Below are 13,574 nucleotides of genomic sequence, written 5' to 3'. Positions count from 1 at the left end.
GCGAGAGAATGAAAGGTGGTCGTGGTGGCGGGGGACGTCGGTTGCAGCGGCGAGGGTGCGAGGCGAAGTGAAAGTGAGTTTGTCTGTGATGTTTTAAAATTCTGGAGTGGAAAGTCCCTCCATCTGTTATTGTGGGACGGTTCTGACTCAGTGATTTCTATGATTGGCCTTAATCCTGGCCGAGTGGAGAAGACAGAATGAAGAGCTTAAAGCAGACTGCTCTCACTCTGACAGGCTCCACTGGCTGCTGCTGCTGCTGCTGCTGCTGGTTGTGGGGCTCATTGGTACGCTCAGTGTGCTGCCCCCTAATGGACCAACTGCTGCACGACACTGCCCCTCTCTGCACTTCTACAGCACACTGAGCAGCGCTTAAGGCCGTGACACAGTGGTGACATTTTTGATGCAACGTGAATAAGTCAGTAGCCATTTAAAAACAGCAGTTTTCACTCAACTTTTAACGCTCCTTGCAATGTCTTTGATGAATATGACCTCATATGGTTTCATACACCAGGAAGCAATATAGCTCACAGATGTATCATGTCCTTTACACTGTCTCTAGGTAAATATGCTTCTTCCTGATCCTTCATGTGCCAGTAGATACAGTGAAGATGTAGTTTCTAGTGTTGCTATGTCTGGATATCTAATTCAACAATGTGTGAAGGACCCTTAAGAAAGCTGTTCTATATATAGAGATATTTTTTCATCAAGCTTGGTGGCTTACCATTATGATTGTCAATGTCCACAGGCGCCAATCATTGTTAAATTTCCTAAGGGTCTTCCCTCGTCCACGTTGTGACCTCAGCAGAGTCATTTCACAGTCTTTTTTTGTTCCCAAGGTGACTTGAGCGTTCCCAGAAAGCGAGCTGAAGGGGTCATTTGGAACATGTTGAGCACCTCGATTTAAGGCTGCAATCACATGTACAGACCGCGTCCTGTTTCCTCAAGTGCTCTCTCACTCAAACACACACACATTGTGGGGCTGTTTTGGAGTGTCCCTAAAGATCCCACAGACAACAGTGTGGTGTGTTTCGAGTGCCCTTTAAGTTAATGCTCAGTGGAAGGGCCTAACAGGCTGCAGCAATCAGGCGGCCCGGTGTCGAGTTGGCACTCACCACAGCATGACGCTGTCCGTCCCTTGTGTGCTGTCATTCCCCTAGAAATAACATGACTTCGAGTGATTAAACTGCTCCCCTCTGTAACGGAGCAAACCGAACAGTTATGAATATTAAAGATCCTAATCGCCTCACGCTGAGCTTTTTTTTTTTTCCCCCCCTGCTGTCTTTTTGCCCTGTGAGTTCACAGTCAGGGAGCGCAGCTTTTCACCGTCAGGGCTCTTGGATCGCGGCGACATCACGAGGGCTGTACAGCCTGCAGTTGAGCTGTTTGCACAATTACATTATCACCTGCATCATTATGTACAGTGTTTGCGTACACGACAGACTCCACCGTGTGTCGTTTTAAGGCTGTAGACGGGGAGGTACTTCACATGTGCTCCTATCCATTACAGAGTTATGTTTATGGTTCTTGACCTTGCCTTTAGGCTTGCTGACAAATGGCCCAAAGTGATGCATTTTGTGTCAAGGTTACAATGGCAATAACATTAGAGTGCCATGCTCATGTTGTCAACTCTTCTGGTGTCTTGGTGCCTGTGTGCTGTAGTGTTATTTGCTGTGTTGTGTGGGCCTGTACTGAGCTTATCTGTGCTGTACTGTGCTGATCTCACTATGCTCATCCAGTGTTCTAAGCTGCTTGGGCTCCAGCCACCAGCATAGATGATATATCCCTGCCCCCCACCTTCCCACATCTCTCACTCTGATTCATTGGCTGTTTGTGTTGCCCATCCATCTGGGCCAACACAGTGAAAGGAAAGACACATGAAGACACATGGCTGTTTTGAAGCAGGGGGACTGCATTAAGCTGCTAGGAAAGAGATAGGGTCCTAGAGAAATGGTGGCCTAGCAGGGAGAGAGGGAGGAAAAAATACCATGGGAGAAGCAGCTGGAGAAACAGAACTGAAAAAAAAAAAAGACATGTGGGCTACTCTGGGGGAGAGAAATGGATTTTCTAAAGGGACAAAGTAGAGATTCTTACTGACAGATTAAATGCAGAGAAAAAGACTGAGCCAAAGGGATGAAAGGGTAGCTAGATCAAAGATCATGACAGAGGGTTGAGGGAAAAAAAAATGGGGAAAATTGTTCAAACAAATGCAACTTTTTTTTTTATGTCCTCAAAAAGAACTGCCTATTATTATTAAAAAAAAAAAAAAAACATATTAAATATTCCAGCTGTTTGACACAGATTGAAATCATATGGCTTTCATTTTCAGGCTAATCTCAGAGCTGGAAATGCAGTGAGATTATTGTTCAGCTGCTCAGTGTTTATCCCTAATTGAAAACTGTAGTGGTGAGAGTTTCATCAGGAGATTACCACAGTGGCGCTGCCCTTTTTAGGAAGTCTGACCCTTTTTTTTTGTACGTCTTTTCTAATAGGCTCTTTGCTAATAATTTGAATGGGATAATTATATCCTCATATCATTGTTTCAGTCGCCTAATGTCTCATTAGGAAATGAAATAAATCTTATCGTTGTTATTTAATGCTTGTTCAGGTGATTAAAAGCACAATGCAAAAGTCTAAAGACACAGAGGACTTGACTGGATCCAGATTTTCACATATTGGGTTATTGATATCACAGTATATACATACTGGAAACCATTATGCTCCCCTAACGTCCCTACACACACTACTAGAGCCTGGACTGATATTCCGGGCCTGGTCTGTGTTTAGAGCAGTATTGTGTCTGTCTATCTGTGAGTGGGAGGGTCAGCTGAGACGAGGTGGGCGGGGCTCTTAATAGAAATAGGACAGCTTATATTATAATGAGAGTTTTTGTCTTGTGTGTTTTTGGTAGATAAAAAGCCTCAAGTGGAAAGGGACTGGTTCCTTCAGTGTGGCTCCACAGATGAATGAGCTCATACTGTAGCAGGGGTCTAAATAGGGTTAGTAATTTCAGGGCCCTGGCCCCCTGGGACTTTACGGCTGGTCACACTATTTTGGGACAGGAACAAGATCGCCCCCTAGAGGCCCGGGAAAACCTAGATACTGAGGCACGAGAGGGAGGGCAGTAGAGAGGGAGAGAGGCTTCACCATATTTGCCACTTGGATGACTTCCTATATGAGAAGCCTAGATACTTTAAGCTTCTTCAGAGATAAACCTAAGGTACAGCATGGTAAATGATGTTGGACTACTAAAGCGCATTTTGAAGACAACATCAGTGGCTAGTGGTGCTTGATACTAGTCAAGGATACCGATACTAGAAGAGAATATTGAGTTTCATTCTATACAAGTGTTCAGACGTTTCAGGTTGCTAACATGAAGTCAATCAAACCATGTTTGTGGAACTGTATTGTAATGCAACTGGGACACTAAGTTGACAGCAGCTAAAGCTACGAATCAGCAAAGATTACCTTTCTAGCTAATGTCCGCCCTACAAACACGGACAGTATCCGGCTAATTTGTTGGCAAACAAACCAGGAGAAAGTCCACGCGGCTTCAAAACTACCCTGCGAATGTCAAGATGGATTTGCTCCGGTGTGGATCTACTTCAGTACCGCTGATGATAATGCTCTGCGCCTTGTAGTATCTCATAACCCCCGCCAGCTCGGTCAATCAAACAAATATTCTCGTACATATTATCGCAACACTTTTCGGCCAATGGTCATCAAATTCCCTCATTGAATTACATATTTATAGTGATCATAGTTGGATTCTCAAGTCTCTTAAATGTTAATAAGTCCATTGTTTTTTGTAATGCAGAGACCTCCCGTTGGAACTTTCTAACCAAAGCCAATTTTGAGAAACAATTTGCAGCTTCTCAAAACATTTAACACTTGTGTGTAGCTGATGTATAGAGGCAGTGTACAAGCAGTTGTTTGGCTTGTGGTGCAATACTGTCATTTGGACTGATTAAGGAGGACAGTGTTTTTGGGTTTGGTGCTCCCTAATCCTTTGAATTATCCAGCTAATTTACAGCTGTACCAGTTTTTATAGGGAACAAGGTCACCGCCATATCCCCCATCTGTTTGTCTGTCTCTCTCTCTCACACACATGCACAGACATACACACAAATCAATGTCCTGTTAACTTCTGACACACTCACTGCTGTGTTTTTTTTTTGTGTGTGTTTCCTTGCAGAAACTGGCCAGGGAGGCGGAGCAGCTTCAGAAGGAGCATGTATGGCAAGACGGTGTGACGGTAAAGTAGGACACCCACTCCTCTCCCTCCTTCTCCGAGACCTCTTCCTTCTTTTTTTTTTTCCTTTTCCTTTCCAGGCTATTTTATTTGTAACTCTTTAATGACAATGTGATCAGCATCACAGAGACAATGTGGCAATAAAGCCTAATTTTATACAAAGTGGAAACAGCACACAAACACAGGCCTACATGTACGCACGCACGCCATAATTGCTTACTCTTGGAGTTGTTTTTGTAATGGTCTCCAGTATTATCTAAGAGCCTTCTGTCTGTTTTGTTTCACAGGATACAGCAAGTTGAACATTGTATTCTCGTGCAACTGACCTTTAAAACACAAGAGATCCGCTCTTGAAACCCCCCCCCCCCCCCAAAAAAAAAAAAAAAAAAACTAAAAAGGAGAAATGGTTTTACTCTGGTCTGTGCGTTTGACTGTGTTTAGGAGCTTGCGTGCTCCACTGACTCTCAAATTTGCAAACACTCAAATGCCCCATGAACATGCATGCATACTGATGCACATGCACACACATATATATATATATATATATATATATATATATATATATATATATATACATATATATATAGCCTCACCCGACAGATACACATGCACAATCCCTACTGTCATATCCTCTGTCTCCAGGGAGACGAGCTCGCTGTCATGGTACACTTCCCACAAATGGATTTTTAACCCAGCGCCTCCTGGGGGATATTTGAGAAAAGGTTTTAACTGATTTAAAACGAATAATTATGAGGCCTACTTCCCTGCAAAGTCCATTTTTATTCATGGTTGCTTACTCTCTGGAGCTGTAGTCTTCGGGTGGCTGGGCTGCACCCTTCCCTCCCTGCCGGTCCGAGGGAGGGAGCTGCAGTGCGGCTGTCCCTTCATCTTAGGCCGGAGAGAAGCTGATGCCTGCCTCTCCCTGCCCGGCTCTGATGCACCTCGATCGGATGTGTAGCCAGCCATGCAGGAAGTGGAGCCTGGGTCACAGTGACCACACACAGCACACCTGTTCATAAGTAGCTGCATCCAATATGGCATCAATACCTCCTCAAGTGGAAAAGCCAGCATTCTCTTTAATCCAATCGCCCAAACCAAAACCACTATCTCCCTCTTTTCCTCCTTTCTGTTTTTCTTTTTTCCTCTTCTTGTTTCCATCTCTCTTTCTGTCCAGTCACCAGCCTCACACCCACTCGTAGCCTCTGCGCCTCCATCACATTCATATACCTCTTTTGTTATCTGTATGTGTCTTTAATCAGGCATGAAAATAGTTGGAATATATCATATTTTTGCAAACACTGCAAAATAAGCCTAATGGTTCTCCTCTATTAATAATGTATTGGAGCTGATTTCATTTGCCTTTATAATTAGGCCAGGTAATGAATCTCAGCAGGGGCGACTGTGAAACCATTAAAAAAAAACCTCACAAATAGGTGGGGGTTGTGGGGGAGTAGTAGAGGTAGATATGCCACATCCTTGCAAGGAGATTTTTTCCTGTTCGTAGATTTTGTGCTTTCCTAATTTATCTTTAGGTGAGCACTCTGCTGACTGACACTCTAATTAGATTAGCATGCTCTTTGGGCATATTAGGAGAAATGCGTTGCATCTTAAACTAGCGGGTGGAGCAGTCTGTCAAATGAAGAGAATAGGTGTTTATGCATGAGTGACGGTGCGTTTTGATAGAATTTCTGAGTGGGTGACGGTGTGCGTGCGTGTGTCTGTGTGTGTGTGTGTGTGTGTGTGTGTGTGTGTGTGTGTGTGTGTGTGTGTGGAATGTGGTGGTTGTTGTTTATCGGCGAGCGGGTATTTATTTGCATGTCTTTATTAACGGCAAGTTCAGTACCTGGCCCAGCCCATCTGCTCGCCTCGCCAAACTGGTGACATCATAGAAACTCAACGATACGCCTGTTCCTCATAGCGGCTGCCATCGCAGCTGTTACCGTAGCAATGGGAAGACCTCACTCTTCCCCTCGCTCTCTCTCTCTCGCACACACACACACACACACACACACACACACACACACACACATTCAAGCTTTTTCCTTGCTTAACTGCAGAGCCAGTTTCCTGACCATCCCCACTGCCGGACATTATAGATGTCAAAATGTTGATCGTAACAACTGTTGTGATGGTCGTTCAGGGTTTTAAATCCATTGGCATGAAATGGTGTGTGAAATGGACATTAAAGTGTTGGATTGCCGCTGATTTCTCAAGGTCAGGTGCCCATCCCTCTGTGACACTCGACTATTGTGTTGGCAACAGAGTCATCCCAAGGCGACACAGTCATTTCATTGCTGCTTTGCAATTCTCGGGAGGAGGGAGAACAACCTCAGAGCCAAATATCAAAACTCTTCTCTGTTTGGTAAACTGAAAATTGGGAGCTAAAAAGCAGAGCTCCGTGGAACCTTTCTGGATAGCATCAGCATTTCACTCATTTCTATTTTTTCTATTTCATAAAGAGGTTATGAAACAACTTGCCTTAGGTCCTATGGCTTTGACCCAGAACCTGAGGTTTATAATGTTTAGGTAATATCTAAATGTTGCTTTTCCATAGAGGAAACCAAAGTGCAACGACGTACATCTACAGTAAGAAGGTCTACACTTACACACAATATTTTCTAGAAACGCACATTTACAATAATACAATTGCGTTAACACAGTCAACCAGCCAAAGTGAAGTGAACCATTTCCTTACATAAGAGCTAGCTGTCCTTTAGCTTTCATACATACATCTGCCTATTCTTATTTGGGAGACAAAATGGGGTCTTTCATCCCCAGCCAGAGCCAATGGCTACTCTGCTCTGCTACCCCTGATATTTCTTCGATGACGTGGCAAAGGGCTTGTCCGCTCTCATCCCCAGGTCCCTCATCAGTCTTACAGTTGATGTTGACAGGAATCTCCAACATCCAACTTCTTCTGGGCAGTTCTTTGGTCTTTGCTCTCCAACCCCGGTGTTCTGCCTCCGCTGCAAGCTCTGCATCGCAGTTTCTTTCTTTCAAAGGCTTTCTGCACAGCATCCTCCCAAGACACTACGAGCTCCACAAAATAAACAGTTCAGTTTCAGCAGTTAAGTTTTAGTTCTAGTTTTCCTGGGAAAAAAAAGGGGGTATAAAAAAACTCTGCTCTCGGACAAATTATTATTTGAAACATCTGTATCGGCTCTGAATTTCACAATCAGTGCATCCCTTTTTTATAATAAAACAGCTTCTTCACATCTGTATTGTCCTTATGGATACAGTTAAAAACAGTTAATATATATTCGGAGATGTCTTTTTCTCACTGATCAAAACGGAGTTATGACTCACAAATGCATTTACAGAATCTTATGGACTCTGTTAAAGCGAGTTGCCGTTCATTGTTTAAAGTGACACCTGAGGAGTTTTACAGAATCCTCTTTAATGTCTCTGCATGCAGTCTGAATCTATGATAAATGTAAGCTTGGCCTAGTTTAGCTCAACTCATGCATGTGTGTGGATTCAGAGACAATGACTAATGCTGAGGGTTTAATACTTGGTAATGTGAGCCTACGGTTAACAAATCTTTTCACAAGGACAGAACAAACAATATCCCCACGATTACATAATCATCAGAAATACTCTATTCTACTGTATTCAGCAATTCTGTTACATCATAAACTACACTCAAGCTTTCAAAATCGCTTGATTAGTGAAACTAGTAACTTTCGCAATATGTGAGTTGACAAAGTCTAGTTTCTTTTTGAATATAAATCCATCTTTGGAAAACTTAAAGCACCTGTAATTAATATGTGATACAAAAACAATGGATCACATGACTACTTGTATGTGAAAAGGGTCGCTATGGTAATGATGAATCCACATATGTCTCACTCACCAGTATGTTGCTTTACAGCTTTTTTCAGCTAATTCTTTAGATTTTCCATCAGCAACTTTACTGTTTTTGTTCATTCTCATGGCACTCATTGCATCTTTTTTTTTTGCCACAGCAGGCAGCTTTTAAGAGCCCAAAATGTTCCTGCTCAACACCAAATGGCGCACAGACCGAAAAAGTTACCTGCTGGTGAACATAGTAGAGCTTTTAGTTGCAACAGAGACAGATATTTCTCTCAGGGGTTGGTGGAGACCAAAAACAATGGAGAGTAAATTGTTGAATATTATTCATCAGGTGGCCAGAAACTCCAAATGAGAGCTAATGTTGCTCTGTGTTTGCTTATATTGGCAATATAAATTTGATTATGTCTCAGTGTTGTGTACAGAAGTTGTTTCTGCTGCTGTCAAGTGGCCAGAAAATAATGTATTGCAGGCTGAAAGATGCATTTCCCCATCTTTACACAGTTGACTTTGATCCAATACATATTTAGTAATTAAGCTTAAATTGGATAATCCCACCCTTCAACATACTATTCCTCCAAACTACACAAAGAGATGTAGAAATGGCATCAACTCGTATTTTTTAGTCTCAGTAATTATTCCAGTTCTGCTAATTTTACAAAACGGAAAATTGTTTCTGGACGACATCATTTTCAAACTAATTATAAGATCAACAATATATTGTCAGCTACATTATCATCAATCAGTTGTTCAACCACTCATCTCTCGTCTTACTGGCTACAGACGATGACCGCTGTTGCTTAGCTGAGAGAGGGTTGACACGAAGTGCAACACGTTGGACCAGAGACACAAGATTGGATGAAAGAAAGAACAGAGATTGTGGAGATCGCAGGAAGACCTGTACTTTCCATCAGATTGTGATGTGGCAGCTGCTGTACGTTTGAAATGCATTAGTGCTAATAGCGGTGCCATTAGGGGAGAGAGAGGCACTCTGTTGATGGGTTGCCATGATGAAACCAGGGAGAGGGGGTGACAAAGAGAGGCACGGAGGGAGAGAGAGGTGTAAGTGAGAAAGCAAGTGACTGAGGGAAGAAGGCATAAGAGACGGAGAAAACGGGAAACAGAGATGGAGCCATCTTCCAGGCCATTTACTGCAATCATCACTCTCTAATCAATCAAGCCTTTCATCATAGGACAACACAATCTCTCCTTTTCTTTCTCTTCTTCTCCCTCTGCCTCTTTCTCTCTTCATCTCCACTCAGCCACCCACACTCATACATAACACAGTAGTATTCATGTGACCTCTTTCTTGCTCCTCACACATGTATGTTCATTTTATACATTTTGTAATACCTAAAAATAGTATTCACATGGTACATAGTGTGCAGTACACAGTGTATACTGCCTTTTCATTTTCTCATTTCATATTCTGCCAATTGTTTTGAATTATATACTGTAAATTCTTCAGTGGGCATTGATTGCAGACATTTAGCATTACAGCCACATTTACTGCACTGTCCCAAATTCCCAATAGGTCCCCTCAGAGGTGTAACATGACCTTAAGTGCTAGGGGTACTAGCTAGAGTTGCAAGGGTTTGTTCACTTGACCAAGTTCGGCTCCTTTCATAATGCCTCTATTTGAGATAATTGGCGCTTCAGAGGAAATGAGTGAGAATCATTGTGGCGACTCTCAGCCCAGCCCTCGAAGCAACCAGCTCCATTAGCCACAGAATACATTAGTCTTATGAGGGCTGCCATTTGACAGATTTAAATTCAGATTCTGGTGAAATAGACAGAAATGAAGAGGTTTTGTTTCATCCCGCTCTACTCTCAAACATGTCAATTTTTTTTTTTTTTTTTTTTACATAATTCCTCCTTTTTTTGTCATTTGGAAAAGTTGCTAAAGTCCTGTTGTCATCTCTGACTGGGTCCACTAAAACAGATGGCAATTGACCATTTTAGTATTTGTCAGCAAATATTTTCCTGCTGAATTGGGACATTTTGTCTTCCCTCTACTGTCATTAGTTGAACTGAACCAAATGGATGAATACGGGAGTAATTGGCAAGGTAGTGGTGATTCATATCGGTTTAGGGTTGTTGTTTTTTTTGCACTGACCATCATGTTCATCGCTGACTTCGTTCTGTTGGACCTGAACTGAATATCTGTCCCTCATTTTTAATGCAGAAGTAAAAATGCAATTGATTTTGCCAACCATCATGTGTCAGCACCACAGCTACCACAACTGAAAAGGATCTACACGGTGTAGGCCCTACAGGCTGGAAATATAGCATTATGTGAGCCCTTTAAAAAAAAAAAAAAAATACACAGTGCTTATTTCAAACACGGAGCAGAGTCATGCGGTATAATCACAAATAAACTGCATCTATTTTCATTGTGAGCAGTTTTTTTTTCTTTTTTTTTCTCTTCCTTATGGCTGCGCTGAGACAGACTGCTTACAGCCTGCCGAGCACGTAATGGAACTCATAAACAGTGTTATCACTGAATCCTGAGCCATGGAGCGGACTTCCATCTGCTCGCCACTGGAAGGGAAAGAAATGAGGAGGGGCTACGCGGAGGAAAAATTCCTACAGTAAACATTTAGCAGAGTTTCCTCCCTATCAAATGTATCTGATGGTGTGGATGCCTCAGAAACGGGATCGAGCTCCACCTATACTCAATACTGAAACGCATCTGTAAAGGACGCTAACACAAAGATGAGAAAGCTATGAGTCTGTGTGGATCAAGAATGATTTTATCCATTGATTGATTAGTATTATTAGTCAATACAGACGTTACCTTAAACTGGAATGCAGCTTCTCCTGAGCTCTCCTCTCCTGGTGCCTTTTCTCTCGACTGCTGCTCTGCTCACAGCTTTGATGAGGCTTTTGGTTGCTGTGGTGACCCAGTAGTTTAGTAATTTCAGCTTCTTGATTGCGGACCATTGTAATTTGCTTAAGTGGTGCACTCCAAGGTAGAAATGTCCTTTTGTCGGTTTTATTTCTTTTTTCTTACCTTCTCCAACTCTTTTTTTTTTTTCCCCCTCTATCGCTGCTTCTGTTTCTCCACATCTCTCTCCTAATGTTCCTCTGCTGCTTCAAGGGAGGCCTCTTGAAAACTCATGCCGCTCTACTTTCGAGTAGGGGGACATTGGCAAAGTCTGAAATGACTCCGAATGGAAGAATCACCGAAGTACGGGTGCAGGTAATGAGAAACGCTAAGATAAAAAGAGCACCGAGAAGAAGAAAAGTTCAGGTGTGTCAGTAAGCCTTCAATCGGCAGCAGATTGGCCAGCTGTGATGCAGCATGCTAGCCAGGAGGGTTGAGAGAGTGGCCTCCATGTCTAAATCCCACTGATCGATCCCCCTGCCTCACAGGAGATGGGAATCAATAGTGAGAGAAATCCAGCGAACCTCGATTTTCCCCCTTTCAACACATGGCCAACACCCATGAAATGTTATTTTTAAGGCCCTTCTGGTCAAAGCAGAAAGCAAAATGGACCGATTTGTTTATTGTATTGTATGTATTGTTTACTGTATTTCAATACATTCTCATGTAGACATTGTCACATATTGTCTTAGAGCTGATAGCCTAAAACATTGATTTGTTTATTTACAGAAAATGAATCATTAAACATTAGTTTTCGGCCATGTTGTGCCTTTTTGTTAGAGTTCACAGTAGATATGAGGGGAGAGAGATGGGCAATGACGTGACAACAACAACAGCCGTGGTTAATAGCAGCTCGAGGGCAGATAATGTGGTTCATGGCCCCTGCCTTAAACCCCCTTTTTCACTATTGTCAGAAATCTAATGTAACACTTAGTCATTTATCTATAGTCCAATTAATAGTGACGTCTGCAGAATTAAAAACGTTATATAGTTCACGTTCCGAGGCTTATTTGTGTTTCAGCCTACCAAGGTGTTCCAGGAAAGAGATGCGTCTGAGCGGGACAGGTCGTGATTTTGTGAGCGGTGACAGGCTGGTTTTGCTGTAGCGGAGGGGAGACGTCTGCTCTGGTTATAGTGTTTACTCCATCTATTCTGTCTCTGTTGTCCTTGGTGCCCGTCCGCAGATATCTTAAAGCAGGCTTCCCTTTGTCATTTGAATGTTGAAATCACTGCGAGGGACAGCAAGGCATCTGATGGAAATGATTACGGGGTCTAAAATAACAGGTTCCCTTTGGTCGGCGTTGATTGTTGATTGGCCACTCTCAGCCGGCATGTAAAGAGGGGGTGGGGACTTCTCAGGACTCTATGGACTTGCAGTGGTAGAATTGTTGAAAAACATCAGTGAAATGAGAAGCTGTATTCAACCCTCTATGGAAAAAATGCAACCTGGATACATTTCACACATGTACGTGGAGCTCCAGTGTCATACCAGGCTGCAGTGCGATTGGACAGGGACTGAGCACCAGTTTGTTTGTGATTGGTCACCCCGGCTACAGATGCTGTAAAAATGTTCGACGTGGATAATTGCATTTGCTTTATCAAATCCCTCTGGAATCCAATGATAGCGTTAATATTGCCATGGCCCGTTTATCTTATTTGTCTTTATTTGGTGTTACAGCACCTCTTTCCTGCTTCCCCTCTGTTGATCAGATTGGCGGCTTGTTTGGGAGGTGTTGGCATGCGTGTGTCGTGTTGGATAGGCTTTTTATCTGGCACTGTGTCCATGCAGTGTTGTGATGCTATCAGCGTTTAAACCTGCTCCTCAATGGAGCCCTGTCAGCCAACAATGGAGAGCAGCATTACCCAGAGTGCAGCAAGACAAAGCCTTCTTTCGTTATCGGAGGGTTGGAATATTCACAGACTGATTTCACTGCTTTTACCAGGGGCAAGTGTCAGACTCTGAAAGAAAGAGTGAGACAAAAAGAGATGGAGGAAGGAAAAGAAGAGAAATGCGGGATTATCTGACCTGCAGGATGTTTACGGAGACATTTGTAGAGCAGAAATTGCGGATTCATGGGTGAAATTGGGGGCATGAAATGTAACCATGGCATATGCAACCTTAATATTTCTTTCAATTATGTTTCCTTAATTTCTTCTTTCTTAATTATCCTCCCTCTTTCTCTGCTCCTTTACGCCCTCTTCTATCTCTTGGGTTGCTGCCCATCTTTGTGAGTCTTTGAAGTGAGTGTGCAGTTCGGAGGCACGACGCTCTGTCTGAAGAGTACAGCAAGACATTGATGAGATGTGCGTGGAGAATGTCATTTACTTTGCTGAATTTGCCCCGTGTATTGGAGCTTTAATCTGGGGGCACATTTGTTTATTGGCATACAAATGAACATCTGCATGGAGCTATGCTTGGACGCAATGGTCTCAGCAGCTCCCTAATCGCTTGAAAGCCTGGAGATGCAGAGCATGCCAATGAGAGAGCGAGAGAGAGAGAGAGAGAGAGGGAGGCAGCCGCGCCCAAGGCCTCCGTCATGCACTCCTTTATCTGAGTTTCACTCTAGCTCTCTCTCTCTCTCTCTCTCTCTCTCTCTCTCTCTCTCTCTCTCTCTCTCTCTCTCTCTC

At 43.0% G+C, this 13,574-nt stretch overlaps 1 protein-coding gene across 2 annotated transcripts in view; it reads left to right on the top strand.

Annotated features, from left to right (window-relative positions):
* cacna2d2a (calcium channel, voltage-dependent, alpha 2/delta subunit 2a) overlaps positions 1–13,574 on the top strand; it is a 141,474-nt gene that overhangs the window by 68,781 nt on the left and 59,119 nt on the right. For both annotated transcript variants that reach the window (XM_068712219.1, XM_068712218.1), the window contains exon 4: positions 4,193–4,252. In XM_068712219.1, coding sequence (XP_068568320.1) covers positions 4,193–4,252 — 60 coding nt within the window. The remainder of the gene's footprint in view (positions 1–4,192; positions 4,253–13,574) is intronic.

The sequence above is a fragment of the Cebidichthys violaceus genome, unplaced genomic scaffold (assembly GCF_023349555.1).
Source record: "Cebidichthys violaceus isolate CVI_PGR_0920_01 unplaced genomic scaffold, fCebVio1.0.p SCAF_17, whole genome shotgun sequence".
Lineage (NCBI taxonomy): Eukaryota > Metazoa > Chordata > Actinopteri > Perciformes > Stichaeidae > Cebidichthys > Cebidichthys violaceus.
Note: the sequence above shows the minus strand (reverse complement) of the source record. Positions and strands in the feature narration are given on the sequence as shown.